Source organism: Notamacropus eugenii, chromosome 2 (assembly GCF_028372415.1).
Source record: "Notamacropus eugenii isolate mMacEug1 chromosome 2, mMacEug1.pri_v2, whole genome shotgun sequence".
In the NCBI taxonomy this organism is placed as follows: Eukaryota; Metazoa; Chordata; class Mammalia; order Diprotodontia; family Macropodidae; genus Notamacropus; species Notamacropus eugenii.
Window position 1 is genome coordinate 222,887,748 of NC_092873.1, and position 21,897 is coordinate 222,909,644.

The 21,897-nt window shown below is 36.7% G+C and overlaps 1 protein-coding gene across 1 annotated transcript in view; it reads right to left on the reverse strand.

Annotated features, from left to right (window-relative positions):
- Positions 1-21,897, reverse strand: part of MAP3K5 (mitogen-activated protein kinase kinase kinase 5) — a 452,961-nt gene that overhangs the window by 171,917 nt on the left and 259,147 nt on the right. Inside the window, exons 26-28 of the mRNA XM_072637677.1 lie at positions 6,044-6,287; positions 2,008-2,120; positions 26-138 (exon numbers count right to left, since the gene is read on the reverse strand). Of these exons, the coding sequence (XP_072493778.1) occupies positions 26-138; positions 2,008-2,120; positions 6,044-6,287 (470 nt within the window). The remainder of the gene's footprint in view (positions 1-25; positions 139-2,007; positions 2,121-6,043; positions 6,288-21,897) is intronic.

Here is a 21,897-nt window from a genome sequence, read left to right on the forward strand (position 1 = left end):
AGATTTCTAACTTGATTTTTTTTACCCTGCTTATAGTGTCCTCATCAGCTCCCTTCTCTCTCAGCCAGTCGATAAGTGCAGGGTCTTCAGCTCCTATGCTAGGAGAATTTAGGCGACAAACATACAGTCCAGGAATATCTAGGGAAGATGGAGTTTGTAAATGTTTAGTTTCTACACCATGTGTACTTCATATACTTGGATATCTGAGAACCCTGACCTTCCAGTTACAAGAATTTGAATGAACATTTTCCTAGGTTTTCACTCTGTCTTTGAAAAAATATAATTGGTAGAAACAAAAACTAGTTGAATATATGTGTGTATATAGGTATGTATATATATGTACATATATAAATATATTTGCTATATATAATATATACAATCACATATATGTATGTGTATATGCATATAAATAAACCATGTGCATATGTATATATAGGTATATGTTTATACATATATATGCACACTTAAGACTCTTTTGGTATATACTATATATGTAAAATTCATATAGGAATATTTCAGCCATGGCTGTGTCCAAATAATTACAAATTTCACAGAAATAATGCCTAAATTAATGATGTACTTAATATCAAATATCATTTCTGATGAACATAGGCTTATTGTAGGTTGTCATGGATTATTGGTGCTTCCTTGTGAAGAGCAATGTTAATCTGGGTCTTGATCAGGGGCATGAAAATTTTTCTTTTTTTACAGCATTGAATGAAGTGCTATATATCTTATAGGTGAAGTATACTGCAGCATTGTAATTGCTTTTTGGAAATGACAGAATGATTCTCATATTTTACTTTTTTATCCATTTAATTAGCTTGGTAAGCTTTCAGAATTTATGCCATCTGTGCGGTGTTTGTCTTTTCACTTGACATAGCATGGGCATAATTTGGAGATATTCTCATATATTTAACAATCTCTAGTCTTTGAAGTAGCCACTTTCAAACAAAGCTAACAGCAACCTCCACTGAAGCCCTACTGGGATGCCTCACTCTAGGATGTCAAAGGGGAGGCCAGCAGAATTAAGTTCCAGCAGGGCTTATTTGCAAGCTGGGAAGAATTCTTGTATGCGTGATGATGAAGCATGTCTCTTGTGACTTTGTATGTCTCTTGTCCACAAACCAGTATGGCTAAGTTTGGAAGGGTTTATCACCCAAAGTATGCCTACCAGGTGATATCTTTTGGGGGTAATAGTAACTCATGAAGACTGTCTACTAAAATACAGAAGGATTGTGATCTTTTGTGGATAAAGAGAACAATCCACATTGGGAGAAATCAATGGAGCTTCTGAAGTATGACCATTGATATGACCAATGACCTCTCTTTTTTCCCCTTTCTAAGCCAGGTAGATAATGATTTCTCTTTTCTACCCCACAAAGGCCTGTAACTGTTAGGGGGGATATTGCTACAGTGTTGCTCTATGAACCTTTAAGGTAAGTATGCCTTTCAAATTCTAAATAAGGCAGGGAAAAACACAATATCATGGCAAGGCAGTAAAATACAGACTTAAAGAGAAATGGAGAAAAAGAAAGGAGAGCAGCAGCCTATTTCAATAACATTATCCTTGAATATAAATGTATATGTGTATACACACATATACACACGTGTGTATATGTATATATGTGTATGTGCATAATTTTAAAAAACCCCTATTTTTACTTGTTTGCTTCTTTTGGAGCACTTGGTGCAGTACCTGGCACCTAGTAGGTACTTAATAACTGGTTATTGACTGATTGCTACCAACAATGACACACTCCCCCACACCCCCGGCCCCCAAAGCAATGGCTGCTAATAGGTATGATTCAAGTGACACATAGTGACTTTGTGTGCAGGAAACACAAACATCTGTCTTTCTTCCAAACATATGCACACACACCTATATATCTATGCTTGTCTATGAGTGTAAGCGTGTGTGTGCATGTATACACACACATACATTTTGGTTGTTGCAGCCCCTTTGAAATCCATTACTTTAAGACTTTAAAACTCTCCACCATTTACCTATTGGTTGTGACTTAAGCTTCAAGTGTTTAATTTCTTGATCTTTTTCTTCAATTGCTTGATGAAGGAGTGCTTGGAATTCTCTCTCCTTCCGAACTAATTCCTCTAGCAATCTGTAGGGAGAAAAATGAACAATATGACTAAATTTTGTTGAGTTAAAAATATCATTAAGAAATCTTCCAGGTTACCCTTTGTCTGTAGGAAGGACTTGAAATGACCTATCACGGAACAGTAATTTCCAACCAAAATCACTTGAATTCTATATCCTATTTTCTAAGTAACAAATTAAAACTTGGGGCTCACAAACTTACCATACAAAGTCTAGTTCTCCATAAAAACAGATTAATATGTTTATGCAAAGAAGAAAAACATTCCATTTCTCCTTCCAAACTGATAAAATTTGAGAAATCATCTTCTTTAGTTATGACTATTTATTACAAGAAAAAACAGCAACCTTTGAGACACAAATAATATAGTTATAAACATCCCTTACATGTGAACTGTTCCTATAGTGAGTCACATGGGGATTCTCCTCTTGCTGATACAATTAGAGAAGGAGAAAAAGATGGCACCTGCTCTTAGAGATGAGAAGCATATATAAGAGAAAACGAATCTGTGCTTAGTATGACTATTGGGATGTATGCAAGGACACTCTTCTCAGTTACTGGGATGGGGGTAGGAGGTGGGGAATCCTTTGGGGGAGGTGATATTCTTTTCTCTTCTAGAGGAGCGTACTGTATTTGAAGACAGAAGATCAGGATTCAAATACTGGTTTCACCACTTGCTACCTATGTGACTTGACTTAACTTACCAAAATCTCATCTGTAAATGCTCTGCAAGGTTCTGTCAAGCTTTAAATCTATATTCATATAGGATCCTTTCCTGGGACATGTTTCCATGGAGGATGGGAAAATAAAATAATAATTGAAATATAATCCTTATGCCAGAAGAATTTTAGATAGGACTCAAAGCCTTTTCAGCATGATAGAACTTTCTGAAGTGCTTCACTAGCCCATAAGAACTCAGGAACCTGAATATCAAAAGGTGCATGGGAGGCACGAATAGATTAAGACATATTATGGAGAATGAAGCAGCACAAAGGATATGACCAGAGAGGTGTATACTGAGAAATGGAGGTGGGTTGGTGTCATGGGGCTTGAGTGAAGGACTGATGGACCCCTAATGTGCTCAGGAGTATCCATGCACTGGAAAGAGACTAGAGGAACTCATAGAACTGGAGAAGACTGGTCCAATACCTTCATATTGCACATGAGGAGACTAGAGTGATCACTAAAGGTAGTATTCAAAGCAAGGTCTACTGACTCCCCAGTGAGGAGAAGAAGAAGAAGGTGTCTGGGTGAGTTGGAATCTGCATTACTTTGAAAGAAACAACGAAATCAATGAGAACTTCATGTGAACACTGAATAAAGAGACATCTGTGGGCAAGCTGGGAGCCTAATAACTGTTTATAAAGTTGTTTTTATAGGGAAATAAACATCTAAATTATAAATAGATGCCCTTTTGGAATACAGTCTGCTGGTGAGTCAGGGACACTAACATATTATGAAATAAAAGATTTTGGAATTAATGCCAATATAAAAAGATTTGTTATTTATGTAATCTTCTAAGACAAAGGAATAGAAGTATTGGGAAAAGGCTAACCAAGAAAGTGTGAAGAGTTAAGGGCATAGATGGAAAGGTTAATGGTTAGAAGTTTCAGGAAGGCAAACTAATAATTAAAGTTCCCAATAATTAGAGCTATCCCTTGATGGAATAAGCTGCCTGCCTCAAGAGGTAATGTATTTCTTCTAAGAGGCACTCTTCAAGCAAAGGTCATGTATCACTTCTAGTACATGTCACGCTGAATTTCCACAAGTGGCCGAAGAACTCAAAGTATGGTCGGATATGAGGAGAGGGTAAGTGAAACCGGACTCAAAGGGTGGCTTTGAAAACAAGAAAGTTCTCTTACCCTGAGAGTTGTGGTTCTGGCAAATAAAGAATGCATGTATCAAGGTATGAAATGAGAACTCCAGCATTGAAAGTCATGCCTCCTAATCTCCCCTCCCTCACTCCATAACAAGACGTAACAAGAAAAACTCATCAAACCAAACCAGACTGAGATTTTATTTATTTATTTTAACCTTGGGAAGTCAATATATATTGCTAAATATGGAATGAGTTTCACATTTTTCAGACTAATTTTTCAAAGCCTAAATGAGTCACTGAAAAGTAATTTTATTGAAATGCCTAGAGAAGAATGGAACATTTATCTTAAATGATAATAAGATAATAGGGGTCTTTTCTCTTTAATAATAAACCTAGTAGTGAAGTTTGAGACTTTATAACAAGCCCTCACCTGTTGAATATTTTCCTCCCTCCCCTGCTTTGCTAAAAAACAAAAGAAACCTCAGAGTTCTAAAATAAACTGCCTCATGTTATTGGTTATCATGATACCAATGATTTGTTATTTGTTATTACAGGAAGCATAAATTATAAAGATTTAGATCGTGTGCTATACCAAAGGCAGGGGGAAAAGAGGAAATATTAAGTCAGTTTAAGTCACACATATTATGTATTCTCTGTGCTACCAAGGTCTCATGAAGACAAATTAAGTTTAATACATTTGGTATTTTTGGTCAAATGAAACTGACTTAGTAACTATTTGCTAATGTTCATCCTTTTATTAGAGCAAAAGCAAATGCTTTAGCAGCATTAACTTTGTCTTTTTTTTCCTCCTGGAAAGGACTCTATATTTCTATCCATGGATTTTTAAGAATGTATACTTTCTGTTCTTTGTTTAACTATCTGTCAGAAGGAATATGATGCTCTGGAGTCTGTTTCATCGGCAGTCTATGAGATGTTACATCTGAGTTGCTCTAGAAATCCTAGAGATGAAGATCCAAAGAATGAATTGACATCTACGTTGATGGGAACAATAAGTGGTTTTCAACCAAACTAGCTCAGTTAAAACATTTTGTTTCATATACAGCTATCCCAATGATAGCCAAAGTACAAACAGAGGGTCTCTTCTGCCATTGGATTGATCTGCCTTAGAGAATCTGTGTGGGAAATATGAACAAAAATGACATAGGGCAAGAAGGCACAGAGGATTTGTGATTTCTGTGGGGGAAACGAGGCGTAAACTGATGAAATCATGTATGCATTGATGCTATTTTGTAAAGAATAGGTTGGAAATCATGTTAAAATGAAAAAATACAGAACTGAATTATATTTGGATTTTCAATGTCTATCAAAGTAGAGAGGATAAAAAGAGAATTGATTTTATAAAATCAAGAAACACCCAAGAAAAATCAATATTGGAGAGGCTGTGGGAAGATGGGCACACTAATATATAGTAGGCATTCCTGTGAACTGGGCATACCCATTCTAGAAAACAATTTGAAATTGTTCAAGAAAAGTGACTAAATGATTCATATCCTTTGATCCAGTGACGCCACTATTGGGCCTATATCCTGAGGTGGTCAAAACAGAAAGAAAATCCTAATATATACTCCAGTATTCAAAGTGGCAACTTTTTGTGCTAGCAAAAACCCAGAAACAAAGCAGGTTCTCATAGATTGGGGAATGGCTGAAAACTGATATATGAATATTACAGACTGTTATTGGGCAGCAAAACATTACCAATACAATGAATTCTGAGAAACATGGGAAAACATGCATGGTGAAATAAGGAGAACAAAAACGATATTCCTAATTATTACAGCAATACCAATGTAAATATAATGTCACTAAAAGGCAGTCAACTGGTAAGTGAAAAACCAAGAATGATCCCAGAGAACAGATAATGAAACCTATCTCCCCCCTTCCCTCAGCAAAGAGGCAGAGAACTAGTAGGATAAAATGTTGCATATGTTATCAAATAGGAACAATGAATCAATTTTAACTTTTTCATTCTTATAGGGAGGGTTAAATTCTTTGAATTATAGGAGGAAGGAGGAGAGAGATGTAAAAAAATTTTTAACAGAAACAATAAAACTAATTTTTTAGAAAAGAGATTCACAAAATGAAGACTTACCTATTTGTCTCTATTTTCATTCTCCCAAGCTGGACATTCAGAGACCTGTGAGCACCCTGGGAATCATGAGATACTGTGGAACTGAGTGTGCTCACCCCAGAGGTGGCCACAGCATCTTCAATGACTGCCTGAGGTCTTCGATTTGTTTGAGTGGGAGGCTGTTCATCATGGTCATCGTCAACATCCAGGTCATCCTGATCAGCTGTATCACTTTCAGATGCAAGACTAAAATGTGGCCTCAGTTCTAGGAGAGAGAACATTAACAATAGCATTAACCAAAATATAGCATGTGACCCTGACATTCTTATATAATGTGACTGGCATTCACTTTGTTTCTGTACTACAAAGTCACAGAGACAAAGAAGTTCCGAAGTGGAAGAGACATCAAGAATTACATGGGCCTAATATGGAAATGTTTTATGTGATTGCCATATATAACCTGTATCAGATTGCTTACCATCTTAGGAAGGGGGAAGGGAAGGGAAGGAGGAAGAGAGAGAATCTGGAACTCAAAACTTAAAAAAGACCCAGTGAATACTAAAAATTATTTTTATATTTAATGGGGGCGGGGAATAAAATATCATTAAAAAATAATTACATGATCATTTTACAAATAAGGAAAAAGAGGCCTAGAGAGGGTGAAAGTACCACACAGCTAGTTAGTGACAGAGTTGGTTGTGTGGAACTTGGAACGCATACCCATAAAAAAAATGTTATCAATACCACTTAGGTTTCTAAGTCAGCTCACAAAAGTCCACTTAACAGCAAATATGATGTATTCAGAAGAACAATTCACTAGAAGCCTTGATTCTAGGCCTTCCTCCACCAGTTACTAGTTATGTGACCTTGGGCAAAATTGACTTAGTTTCTTTGAAACTGTTTCCTCATCTATGAAATGGGACTATATCTTCTCTAGCTATATCACAGGGTTTCTGTGAAGATCAAATGAGATAATAAATGCATGATATAAACAATTCAATGCAACAAATACTTAAGTTTGTTGAATAAAGTGCCATATTAGGCACTGGGAATACCAAGTAAAAATGGGTCAATTCCTGCTTTCAAGGAAGTAACATTTTCCTTGGGGGTAGGGGGAGTAGGATGAATAACATATGTAGACAGAAGAGTAAATATCAGGTAATTTAAAGAGAGAAAAAATAATAACTGGGAGAACTGAGAAAGGCATTTTATAGGAAGAGACACCTGAGCTGTACACTGAAGGAAAAGAGGGGTTCTTTCTTGGAGGTGATGCTAAGGAGAGAAGAGTATTCTTGGCAAGACTTCAGGGAACAGCTTGGTTTGGCTGTAAGGCTGAATGTGTGAAAAGAACTATGAAATAAGACTGGAAAGCTAAGGTGGAAGCCCAGTTATGGAAGGCTTTAAATGCCAAGCAAAGATGTTTTTGTTTTACACAGGAGCCAAAAGGAGGTTATTGAAGGATTTTCGAGTGGGGGAGAGATGGGGTCACATCTGGCTTTCAGGAATATGAACCTGGCAGCCATGTGGAAAATGGATTAAAGTGGGGAGACTGGAAGCAAGGAGATTAATATCATTAATAATAACAGTTCTGGAAAGTGTAATTATTTATAATACTATTCTCTTTGGGAAACTATAATCTAAAGTCCAGGGAGGACCAGGAACACATCTTTCCTCCTACCATATCAGTGGAAACATAGCCTTCTATCCTGTCCACATCGTACTCCCACTAACTCCACACTCTGATCGCCCCCTCCAAAAAAAAACAGGAGAGAGTACTTAATGTTCTAGACACTATGGGAAGTGAGGTGGGGGAAGGAAGTGTGATGTAGAAGTTGTGGCTGAATGAGACAGAATGTAGCAGTATTGGCTATTATGGTTTGGTTGGGAGTGGGAAGGATCCAATGAAGGAAATGATAAAGGAGGGGAGTCCAAGATAGCAAGTTATGGTGCCTGAAGGAATTCAGAGGTAGGGGTTCTCATCCCAATGGTGGTGGCATTTGGGGAAGGGAAAGGAAGAGAAGGGAGGAAGCAGAGCCTCAGTGTCCATTTTAAAATGTGATATCTGCAAAGCAAGTAGTGTCTCCTTAAATATGGAAATGAGTTTACAATATATTTAAATGGACTCATTTAAATAGACTCATGCAAATTACCTGGTTGTAACTAAAGTAACCCTCATTAGTGACTAAACTAACCCCTAAAGTCACACAGCAAATGTGGTGAATTGTTATTTCATAGAGAATCTTTCATTAAGCAATGATCCGAACCCTCTCTATAAGCAAAGCACTAAGCTAGACACTATTGAGAAGTGTGCAGATGAAGACATGGTCTCTGCCCTTTAGGAACTTGGAGTATAGCAGTAAAGATAAGATATAAACCACAAATAACCCCAATCCAAAGTATATGGGCTGACATAAAAAAAAAAGAGGAATTCCAGTTTTGGGAATAGGGAAAGCTTTGTAGAAGAGGTAGCAGTGAGTGGGGCCTTCCTTCAACAATGGGTAGGATGTTGAGAAGTGATGACAGAGCTATGGAAAGGAGAAGGCATTTCAGAAGTAGGAATGAATGCTGTGAGCAAAGGTGAAAAAGGATACAGTAAGGACATGGTGAATAGTCCACAGGGATTGGGATAAAGTAATGGCAGAAGGTAACAGTGAGCGGTAAGATTGAAAGGGTAGTTTTAGGGTCCATTTGTTAAAGATTTAGCTGCCTTGTTAAGGCATTTGTACTTTATCCTATAAACAAAGGGGAAACAATAAAGGCTTTAGAGCTGGAGAGTGTCCCAGGAGGGTCCAGGTTTTAGGAAGAATAATCTGGTAATGCTGTGATGAATAAAATAAATAGTTTAGGCTAGTGATCTCCAAAGTGGGGTATACACATCTTAGGGGGTATGTAAGATGGTACCCTGAGGGAGAGGTAGAAAATGTTAGAAACGTTGTTGAGTTGTTTCAGTTGCGTCTGACCCTTTATCACCCCTTTTGGGGTTTTCTTGGCAAGGATACTATAGTGGTTTGCCATTTCCTTTACTAGCTCATATTTTTTTAGGCAAGCGTTAATAGAAATTTTATTTTTTACTTTTTTATTTTTTTAATTAAATTATTTTATTTGTTTTCAGTGTTCTACAATCACTTCAATATATCTTAGATTTTCTTCCCCCTCTTTTCCCACTCCCTTCCTGAAACAGTGTACAATCTTATATGGGTTCTACACATACATTCCTATTAAATATGTTTTCTCCTTAGTCATGTTGCATAGAAGAATTAAAATGAATGGGAGAAACCATAAAACAAAACAAGACAAAACATAATACAAAAGAAAATGATCTGCTTCATTCTGTGATCCATTTCCATAGTTCTTTCTCTGGATGTGGAAGTCATTTGGCCTCAAGAGTCCATTGGGAATTTTTTAAGTCCTTGTATTGCAATGAAGTACTAAGTCTACCACAAAAATTCCTCGCACACTGTGGTTGTTGTCTAGCTCATTTTACAGAGGAGGAAACTGAGGCAAACAATTAAGTGACAACTAGTTACTTAACACACAGCTAGTAAACGTCTGAGGCTAGATTAGATCACGCTGCATCATCTACCTTCAGATTTCAAACTAGAAGGGGGCCTCAGAGGTCTTTGAATATAACCCTTCATTTTGCAGACGAAGAAACTGAGACAAAGATTAAGTGAAATGATTTGCCCAAGGTCACGGAACTAGTAACTGTCTGAGGAAGGATTTGAATCCAGAGTTCCTCCTGACTCCAAGGTCATTTTGATATCTACTGTATCATGCTGCTTCATTTTTTTTTGCCTAAAAATAGAAATGAATTATGATTTGCTAATACTTAGTATATTTATTGATACCAACACCCTTCTATAATCTGTGTGTCAGAGAGATACATATGATACATGAAGTAGCCCGAAGTGAGAGTTCCACTTTGGAGGGGTTGACACTGATACCCTCACTCATGTGTTGTGAGCACAATGCAATGTATTGCAACTTATCTGTACCCAGTTAAGCAGAATTGTGAAAATTATTTGGTTGTAACTACACTAACCCTCATAGGATGGGTGAGTGTTTTAGGAAAAAAGAAGAAAAAGGAGGAGGAGGAGAAAGAGATTAAATACAATATTAAACATGTAAACACAGAGGAACAACAGGAAAAAGACAGAGCTGACACCTTTCCCATTCTGTGACTAGTTCTTTATTAGCCACATGATAAAATAAAAGCTATGATCTAATCAGATCAGACAGAATATCTGATGGGTGGTGATCATGAAAATCTCTTGGACAACTCAGAGGTTCCCTGGCTATCTTGTGCCACTGCTGAAAAGAATGGTTGACCTCCACAAAGAGAGCTGCTATAAATATTTTTGTACATGTGTGACCCTTTCCCATTTTTATGATCTCTTTGGGATACAGTCCTAGAAGTGGTATTGCTGGGTCAAAGGATATGCATATTTTTGTAGCCCTTTGGGCATAGTTCCAAATTACTCTCCAGAATGGTTGGATCAGCTCACAACTCCACCAATGATGAATTAGTGTTCCAACTCTCCCACATCTTCAACATTTATCATCTTCCTGTTTTGCCATGTTAGCCAATCTGACAGGTGTGATGTGGTACCTCAGAGTTGTTTTGATTTGCATCTCTCCAATCAATAGTTATTTAGAGCATTTTTTCATATGACTATAGGCAGTTTTAATTTCTTCCTCTGAAAACTCCCTGTTCATATCCTTTGACCATTTATCAAATGGAGAGAACTGGAAATCAAGGGGATGTCCATCAACTGGGGAATGGCTGAACAAGTTGTGTCATATGAATGTAATGGAATACTATTGTGCTATAAGAAATGATGAACAGGTGGACTTCAGAGAGGCCTGGAAGGACTTATGTGAACTGATGCTGAGTAAAATGAGCAGAACCAGAAGAACACTGTACACAGTAACAACCACAGTGTGAGATGACTGTTTCTGACAGACTTAGCCCTTCACAACAATACAAAGACCTAAAACATTCCCAAAGAACTCTTGAAGCAAAATGCCATCCACATCCAGAGAAAGAACTACGGAACTGGATCACAGAACGAAGCAGACTGTTTTCTCTTATGTTATGTTTTGTTTTTTCTCACGGTTTCTCCCATTGACTTTAATTCTTCTATGCAACATAACTAAATAATTATTATAACTAAATATATTATAACTAAATATTAATAAGAATATAAGATTGCATGCTGTCTCGGGGATGGAGCAGGGAGAGAGGGGGAGAAAATTTAAGACTCAGGGAAGTGATTGTTGAAAACTGAAAACAAATAAATTAATTTAAAAAAAAGAATGGTTGAGCTTCAAGATGAGTTACATATTCATTTTTCTTTTACAAAAGAAGACTAGTGTTCTAAGTCTGTTGACGTTTTCTATAACAAAATGTTGACAGTAGTATGTTACCTAGAAGATATTTTAAAAAAATAAAACATACAGTCCATCTCTTCAAGGTAAAGGGTAACTTTCTAACAATGAGTGAGAAAAGTAACTGCTTTTCAAAGGAAACTACTCATACCGTGGAGAGAACATCTTGGACAAGGGGTTCTGGGAATGTTTCCACTCGTATCATTTTGTTGCCAGAAATTATGAAAATGTGATACACCTACCAAAATTCTCATATCTTACCCATCCCAGTTTTCTGTTTAAAGCTTCCAAAGAGTATCCACAGATTTTGAACAATTTGTTAAAATACAAATATGCATATTTTTTGATTAGTTTGTAAAACAATTCACTGACCTCACAGAAAATGAAAATTTGCCAGCTGAATTTCAATACAGCCCTTTGCAGTGTAGGATGGAGTAGGTTGAAAACTGAGGACCATGACTAAGTAAGTGCTGACCTCAACCCATTCATCCATTTGGATCTATTTATCCTTATAACATATCTTTTCCATCCATCCCAGCCATTAAGAGCATGTATTAAACTCAACTCAGAACCTGCCCTTTTACCCCCTATATCATACAATGTTAAGCCAAGATTTTTAAAAATAATGACATATGTTCAATTACCTTTCTTTCATTTTTGTTAAAGTAAAAAAGGTATGATAATACTTTTAAAAATGCCATTTATTTAATCATTATTTCATTTTCAAAAATCCTGTTATTGTGTATATTTTATAGCAGATTGTGGAATGTGGCTCACATATAAGTTCAGTGTGTTGCTTTGTTTTAGTTGGCTGTTATTTGTTATAAGGAGGAAGATGCAGTCATTAGGAAATGCCAGCAACAGAAAAAAAGTCTCAATAAAGCATTTTTAACAAGGGGGGAAAGTTTCAAAAGTGTGTGTGTGTGTGTGTGTGTATCTGTGTGAGTGTGTATGTGTGTGTGTGTCTGTGTGTGTGTGTGGTGTGTGTGTGTGTTGTGTGTGTGGTGTGTGTCTGTGTCTGTGTGTGTGTGTGTATGAAGCCTCAGTTCATGAGGCTGAGGAAGAAGGTAAAAAGCTAAGGAGCAGTGGTATTAAGTGCATGCTATTCTTGAAAAGTTTGGTGGTGAAAGGAAGAAGAAATATGGGAGGGTAACATAAGGGTATAGAAGGGTCCTATGGATGGCTTTTTTTAGGAGGGGTGGTGGGGGAAGAGGGAAGGAGGAAGGGGGAGGGAGGGGGAGAGAGAGAGAGAGAGAGAGAGAGAGAGAGAGAGAGAGAGAGAGAGAGAGAGAGAGAGAGAGAGAATAACTGATGAAGTAAGACAGGGAAGTCAACAGGTCAATAGATTTAATCTTGAAAAGAAAAAGCAACATTACTCCCTCATAGATGTGTTCATCCTTCATTGCTGAAGAAGACCATGCCATCAGAGAAATGATGACATGACTTGCACTTGACTTTGTTTTGAGTGAGGGAGGGCTGTGCAGGTCACCAGCCTCACTTCTCCTCCAGAGCCATCTGGGTCCAGTGACCAGATATTCATCAGGATGACTGGAGATGACTCAGATGAAGCAACTGGGGTTAAGTGATTTGCCCAAGGTCACACAGGTAGTGAGTGTCAAGTGTCTGAGGTGAGATTGGAACTCAGGTCTCCTGAACTGGTGCTGTAACCACTGCACCACCTAGCTGCCTCTGTTCCCTCATAGATAACCAGAAGTGAAGAGAGGAGACTGAAAATACAGAGAAATACTGAGATTGAGAAGAGGGAAGTTGAGAAGCCCATGGCTGAGGGACCTCAGTAAAGTCCAAGGCAACATAACCTGCCTTGAATGAGGGAAATGGGGATAGGGTTGGGATGTTAAGAAAACTGTTAAAAGTCTACAATAATTGCTCTGGGGAGTAAGTCAAGGAATAAATTCAAGAAAAATAAAAATATTTCTTAGTATTTGTGAACACCCAGTTGAGGGAGGCATTCATTTTTAGTGAAATCAGTTGGCACACTTTTGGAATTTTCTCTACTCATATTTGGTAGCCCTATAACTGGTGTGAAGAATGCCACTGGTATCATTTAGTCAGCCTGTGAAAGCTGTTATAGTTCACATACAAACTTATTCTGAACTTAATAAACTCCAAATAAAACTAGTATTTCCATAATGTAGAATAGAGAAGTGTGGTTTAATGTTAAGGGGGAATGAAGGATCATCATATGCTAGAGTCCTTAGAATGGCTTACTATGGAGCCTAAGCTGGGTAGGAAAACAAGAGAAGCTGGGAAAGACAAACTAAGGAGGGGTCAAAAGAATCTACGTGGATGAGGATGAAAAGCTGGCAAGGTTGAGAGGGTAGACAGAGAAGGTAGAAAGTTGAAAAGATTAATTGGTGCTCTTTAATACATAACTACAAGCTTGGGATGTTTTGTTCTTAGGCCATTTATACAGAGGAAGGAGACAGTTCAGAAGTTGGCACATTATTGGAAGGGAAGAGGAAGATTATCTATTTTGGAAATTCACTGTGGAAAAATATAAAATACCCAGATGAACAAAATAAATAATGCACTATTTAATTAACCCAGTATAAAAAGACTGAACAAGCCTTAAATGAATTCCAAAATAAACAACAGCTCCAAAACCAGTCAGATGGATTTACCAGTGAATGTTATCAGACATTGAAAGAACAATGAATTCTGGTATTACATCAACTATTTGCAATAACAGGAAAAGGAGAGAACCTTTCAATATTTTTTTCTATGACACAAATAAGGTCTTGATACCTAAATCAGAGAAAGACAAAGCAGGAAAAAAATCAGCTTTGACCCCTAAGGATATTAATGCAAAATTTTTAAATGAAATTTTGAAAAAGAATAGGCTACAGTGATCTATTAAGATTATACATTACATCTGTAATATGTAATACATAAACATATATGTATATATTATTACCAAGAATAAAGGATGGTTTCAACATAAGGAAAACTATAAATGTAATAAATCATGTTAATAATAAAAATAATTTTAAAATACATGATCAGGTCAATAGATGCCAAAAAGTCTTTTGGCAAAATCCAACCCAAATTTCTGGTGAAAACACTAGAAAGTTTAAGAATAAATGAATGTTTTAAAATATAATAGATCATATCTATCTAAAATCAAGAACAAACATCATATGTAATCAAAAAAAATTAGAGGACTCTCCAAAAGGATCAGGGGTGAAGCAAGGATGCCCATTATCACCAACGCTATTTAACACAATCTAGAAATGTTAGCTATAGGAATAAAACAAAAAAGGGAAACTGAGGGAATGAGCACAGGCAAAAAGGAAACAAAAATGATCACTTCTACAAATAACATGGTAATTTATTTAGAAAATCTTTAAGAGTCAAAATTAAACAATAAATTCAGCAAAGTTGCAGGACATAAAATAAATCCACAATAAAACTCAGCAGAAATAGCTGGAAAGAGAAATTACATTCAAAATTGTTTGAGAGGATATAAAATATTTGGGAGCCTATCTGGAAGGAATATCTAGAAACTATTAGAATCCAATTATAAAGCACTCTTTGTAGAAACACAAACATAAATAATTGGAGAAATATTAATTACTCATGCATGAGTAGGTGAAGCCAATATAATAAAACTGACAATAGTACCTAAATTAATTTACTTTTTCAGTGCCATATAATCAAATTACCAGTGCATTATTTTATTAAGTCAGACAAAATAATGATGAAATTCACATGGTACAGATAAAGTACTCTCATGGGTAATAACAAAAAAAAGTGGGAAGGAAGGTATGAGTACTAAATCTCAAACTCTACTATAAAGTAGCAATTACTAAAATTATTTGGTACTGGTTAAAAAATAGAGAGGTTGATCAGTGGTAAAGATTAGGTACTCAACAACATACAGACACAGTAGAATAACTGTTCAGTAGACCCAAAGACCCTAGGTACAGGAGAAAAGATTCACTATTTGTCTGCTAGGAAAATTGGAAAGCAGTTTGGCAGAAATTAGGTATAGGGCAACATCTCACATCACATGACAGAATAAGCTCCAAATGGATCTATGACCTAGACGTAGGAGTAACATCCCAAGCAAATTAAAAAATAAGTAGCAATTAACTTTCAGATCTATGAAGAGGGGAAAAGTTCATTACTAAACAAGTGAAAGAGAGGATCACCGAAGATAGAATGTACAATTTTGCATCAAGGTTATCTGATAAAGGTCACATTTCCAAAATATGTAAGGAAACGATTACATTTTATGCAATAAGGAGCCATTCCCCAAAAGATCATGAGTATATCAAAGAATATGAATAGGCCATTTTTAAAGGAAGAAATTCAAGCTTTCAATAGCTGTATGAAAAACTTCTCTAAATCACCAATAACTGGAGAATATAAATTAACATAACCCTGAAGTTCTACTTCATACTTATCAGATGACAATAATGAAAAAAAGAGGAAAATTACAAATGCCGGAGGGGCTGTAGGAAAAAGCATATTAATTCACTCTTCGTGGAGCTATGAGTTGGTCTAGCCATTTTGGAAAGTAATTTGGGATTATGTCCAAAAATTTACTAAGCTGTGAGAATTTACTAAGCTATAACAAACACCATGAGGTTTATGCTACAAATAGATCAAAGAAAGAAGAGAAATACCCATATGTTTAAAGGTATTTATAGTAGTTCTTTTCACAGAATACTCAAGCTGTAAATTAAAGGAGTACCCACCTATTAGGGAAATGATGAAATAAATTATAAAATATTTTTGCTCCACTTTTGTTTGTTGTTATTCAGTTGTTTCAGTTATGTCCAACTCTTTGTGTCGCCATTTGGGATTTTCTTGGTAAAGATACTGGAGTGGTTTGCCATTTTCTTTTCTAGCTCATTTTGCAGATAAGGAAGGGAGGCAAATAGTGACGCGCCAAGGGTCACATAGCTATTAAGTGTCTGAGGCCAGATTTGAACTCAGAAAGAGGAGTCATTCTGACTCCAGCCCTGGCACTCTATCCACTGTCCTACGTACATGTAGATAGGACAACAACAAATGTAATGTAATATTTTTTGTTTAATAAGAAATGTCAAAATGGACAGAGAAAACTGGGAAAACTTCTATGAACTGATGTTGGTAAAGTGAGTAGAAATGAGAGAAAATAACTTCTGCCTGCAAGATTATAATCTAGAGGGGAGGGGGAGGACTCTTATTTCTGTCAATCATCCAGCTTAAAATAAGAAGCAGGGTCCTTGCCCTCAAATAGATGACAATCTACAGAAGGAGCCTAGATAATTACATATTAAAGACATAAGAATAAATGGAAAGAACATAGAGGGATAAACATTCAAGCAGAATCATAGAAACAAATGAAAATCAATCAATATTGCTAAGTAACTATATAGCTATGTGGAACCACAGAAATAAAATGACTACAAAGAATTACATAAAGGTAGTGTGCGAAGGGTTAAGTTGAGTGAATTTGCAATGTTGGAGTCAGACAGGAATTCATATGATAGATTCTTAGAGGAGGGGCTCTTGAATAGGGTTAAAAAAGGGAAGATCTTGCCTTGGTGGAGAAAAGCAGAAAGCACATCATAAGTAAGAAAATAAGTAAGAAAATTCAGTTAGGTACCGTGGCTAGGGTGCCAATGTTGCTTCAAAACAAATATGGGAGAGACATGGGTGCTACAGCAGGTCTGGGGAAAAGAAAATGGCATCATCAAAGTAACACGATTTCCCCAGAAGAAGCATCACCCCTCAGATAAATAGAACCAGGGTAATTTTCCTTCTATACATTATGCTTCTAATTACTTAAGTTCAGATAATATTAATTGGTTGTTCTTGTTGCTGTTTAATTGTTTCAATCATGTTCAACTCTTTGTGACCCCATTTGGAGTTTTCCTGGCAAAGATACTGGAGTGGTTTGCCATTTCCTTCTCCAGTTCATTTTACAGATGAGGAAACTGAGGCAACCATGGTTAGATACTGGAGTGGTTTGCCATTTCCTTCTTCAGCTCATTTTATAGATGAGGAACTAAGGCAAACAGTTGAGGGACTTGCCCAGGGTCACCTGACTTCAGGTCCAGCATTCGATCCACTGTGCCACCTAGCTGCCCAATACTACTTGGGAGAAGAGACTAATATACCATGAATTTTAGCAGTTCAGTGAAAAAGACAGTCACTTTTCATGTTGGGCTATGTTCAGAGGGACAGTGAATAATTTGATACAGATTGCAAGAATCAGTGCTGTGGCTAGATACCAAGGATATGGGGCATCAGCTGATGCAAAAATGTTTATTATTATTTTACTTTGAAACAAAAATTTTCATCCTGTATCTATTTTCTTTGTTTTATGGTTTTAAAAAATGCAGTGTCAATTTTTGCAGTTTCATCCTTTGTATTATTATTCTTAAATTCCAGTCCTTCTAGTTAAAACAGGATTCTACTATTTATAACAAAAAGTATCCCCATTTTACCTCTCTTTTTACTTGACTAATACCTTTACAAACTGTAAAGGTAAGCATCTTTTTCTGTCTTAATGCTGACCCATATATAAGAGTTCAATCTGGCCTCATTAGCTTATTAGCTGTATGACTCTGGGCAAGTCATTTCATCCTGTCTGCCTCAGTTTCCTTACATGTCAAATGAGCTGGAGAAGAAAATGGCAAACCCCTCCAGCATCTTTGCCAAGAAAACCCCAAATGAGGTCACAAAGAGTCAGACACGACTGAAGCAACTGAGCCACAACAAAACAAAAGATACTCTTTCTATCTTACCATAACCTCAATGTTGATGGTCTTATATTCAATTAAGAAACAGCTTGAGAATTGAAGTGTAACACTGAATTGTTTCCAAAATGCTTGAATTTTGCTTCTTCGTTGAATGGTTGCTTTCTCTAGAAGGACTGAAGTGTTTAAGCTCTTAAGTTTATTGTGTTGTTGTTTCCTTCATCAACTTTGAATTTTTAGATATTCATGAAAACATCTTATTCCCTTTCTAAAGAAATCTTGAGGAGGTTTGTATCATTTAGTAAGAGGTACTGTGGAATACTGATAAGAGTGGTGGATTTGGAATCAAGAAGAACTGAACTCAAATTCTGACTTGCACACGTATTACCTGCATGACCCTAGGCAAGATACAGCCTCTCTTGCCTCGGTTGCTTCATCTATGAAAATGGGATGGTAATGATAATCATACTGCCTACCTCACAAAGTTACTGTGAGACTCAAATGAGATTAAAGTTTTCAAACTGCTTTTCAAAGTTCAAAGTACCATATAAATACCTCCTAGGATCATTTGATTAACTCTTTGTGTCTTAGTTGTATGATCTTTTTATTGTATCTTGACAGAGAATTTTTATTTGACATTGTAGACCCAAACTTTCTAGGTTTATATGGCTCACATGTTATTCTTTCCAAATTAGTTATAATCTTTCCTATTTTAAGAAGAAAGTCAAGAAAGAAGATTTTTTTCAGTCTAAGCCTCCTCCTCCTTCCTCTCAGAGGCACTGCTTCCACTCCAACATCCTCTTCCTGTTTTGAAACAGCAGCCACAACAGTCAGCAGAGACTGCCAGGGGGTATTTAACCACATTAGTCAGTTTTGCAGATGAAGGCAGAATGGTTTCCTTATAGAGCACCCTTTCCATAAAACCCCAAGTGCTTTGCTTCTATTAGGGCAACAAAAGCTTGCCTTTCCACTTGCCACTTGTAAGTAATGGGGTGCAGGGGGAATGAGAACCACTGGCTCTCTTTCTCCATTTTCCTCTTTCTCATCCACTTCTATTGGGTCAATGCAATGAATTTAGCATCAGATTTAGAACTAAAATCACTCCCCTTCTGTCATTGCCAAGATGAGAGTGAACTAGAGCGACAGCTACTTGGAAGAGAGAAGTTAAGAGATGAAAAAAAAAATCAGAAAATGTATTAAATCTTCAAGAATGGGAGCCACTCAGAAATGCAGATGATAGCACAATTTCCCATTTTTAGACTTTCAAATTAACTGATGGAATTACATGTACAAGTATGTTAATGGATACAGAAAACCTAAGTCAGTAAAAAGAAAGATAGCAAAAGGAATTAAAATTGGGAAGCAGTGTACCAGATGAGAAAACTGGTAAATAGTAGATACAGTCTAATAACTATATTGTTATTCTAAAAAATTCTAAAATCATGTTCCTCGTAGAAGTATCCAAACACTTCTAACTCCTTTTTTTTAAAAAAAATCTCTTTTGACAATCATACATCTAATATCAAACACATTAACAAGGTATTGTCAACTCACTTCTCTTTAATCAGGCATCATAACAGAAAACTCTGTGAACTCTAAGTGTCTTCTCGAAGTCAATATTCATCAACCCACAAAACTGTGTAAATAGTAAATGCAGTAAAAAAAAAAAATATGAGCTAAACTGAAAAATCTGGCAGATGGAGAAAAATCTCTACCAAAGAAGAATGAAAATCTTTCCCCCTTATCCTTTCAAGTTGCAGTATTTTGACGGATCAGTAATCTCATCTAAGCAACTACTTACTGAAATGATACAAAGTGCAAATCCTTCTGTGGACTCTAGTTCACGTGCCCCTTAAATCTCCAGGGAAGGGGGTGTGGCACAGAAGAAAATGCTCCTGGCTTTCTCTCTCACTGTTTTCTTTTCTAGGAATCCACTAACCATCCTTTTAACAATACAACCCAGAATTTTGCCAGGAGTCAAAGACTAGGTTACTGATAGCCAGTTTTCAGACGCCATTGTCTTTTCTTCCTGGAAAACTGGGGCACTTCCTTCTCTCCTATCCTAGAGTACCTTTCTTATTCTCCACAGTCAAAAACCACTGACAACAACATATACTAGTTCTTTTATTTGAGTCTGGTGGTTTGAAAGCATGAAGAGCAGCTGGGAGACTTTAAAAAGCAGAACAGAGGAGATCTTAGAGGCAATCGGGAGACATCAGAATTCATTGAATAGGGAAGTGATGAGGTTAGATGTATATTTAAGGAGAATCACTTTGGGTGATCCAGGTAGGATGGATTGGAGAAGGGAGAGACTTGAGGCATGAAGACCAATTAGAAAGATCATCATAATAGTCAAGGTGAGAGTAGTGGCTATGTAGAGGACAGAGACACTGTATAGGTAGAAACAAAAATATTTAGAAATTCTGGGGCTATGTGGGATTGAAGGAGAGGGTGCAGTCAAGGCTAACATCAAAACTGTAACTCAAAATTACTGCAAGGATGCTGAGGAGCCTCGATAGAGGCAGGAATGTTGGGAAGCTGGGTGAATTTTGGGAAGCTGGGTGAATTTTGTAGGAAAGATAATGAATTCGGGTTTGAGTGTGAAATGCCTTGGGGCAGTTAGTTTGAAATATGCAATAGGTAGCTGGAGATGCATGATTTGGGATCAGAAAGAGACTAGGATTAGGTATATAGATCTGGGAGTCATCTGTATAGAGACTATAATTAAACCCTTGGGAGATGATGAGGCCACTGAGTGTGACAGCGTGTGGAGCAGTTCAATACGAGATGACAAAGTGGCCAAAGAAATGGTGCTTCTCGTCATTGGAGGGCGAGCTAATATGAACTCAAGCATTTCTTTTTGTGCTTGTGCAAGGACAACCTGTGAGTCAACATTCCATCAGGCTGCAACCTTCTCCCTTTGTTTCCTGATTTCATTTCATAAGAGAATGTCAAGATCAATGAGTCAGTTTGTTCTGTAGTCTCTTCATGTGATGGTTGCTAGACAAGGATCTCTTGATTACAGAAACAATAACCAAGGAAAACAGAATCTGGTATGGACCTCAGTTATCTTTGCCTCCCTTCCTGCCACCCTCCTCCAGAAAGAGCAGGAAGCTGCACAGGAGCAAGTGTCATCCTTTTTTATTTCCTTGATTGCATCCATCAAAGAATTCATGAGCCACAGACATCCCACTAATGAGCCTCTAGGTGCTCAGGCAGACACAATCTGTTGCCTGGAATATGCTTTGTGTCCTTTCTAAAGAACATGAATTAGTGGAGCAATGTGAAGTTTAAAAAATTGTACACACATACATACATGTATACGTATATATAGACACATATATTTGTGTATATATATATATAAAACACATATATATACACACTATGCATAATATATATATATACATTTTTAATATTTTCATTTAAATTCAAATGAGACTGCTTGGACTAAGGTACAGAAGAATGAACGTAGTCGAGAAGACCTGGGTTCATATCCCACCTCAAACTTTTAGTAAGTGTGTGACCCTGGGAAAGTCACTTAACTTCTCAACCTCAGTTTCCTCATCTATACAATGGAGAGAATAATAATATCTCCTTCACAGAGTTGTGCAAGGATCAAATGAGACAGCAGATGGAAAGCTCTTTGTGAACTTTAAAGCATTATTTTAATGTTAGATAGTATTATTAGTAGCTATTAAATGTTCTTTTTTATTAAGCCCAGCCTTTTTTCCCCCTACATATTTACTTTCTGGGCATAAGAAAAACATTTAAAGA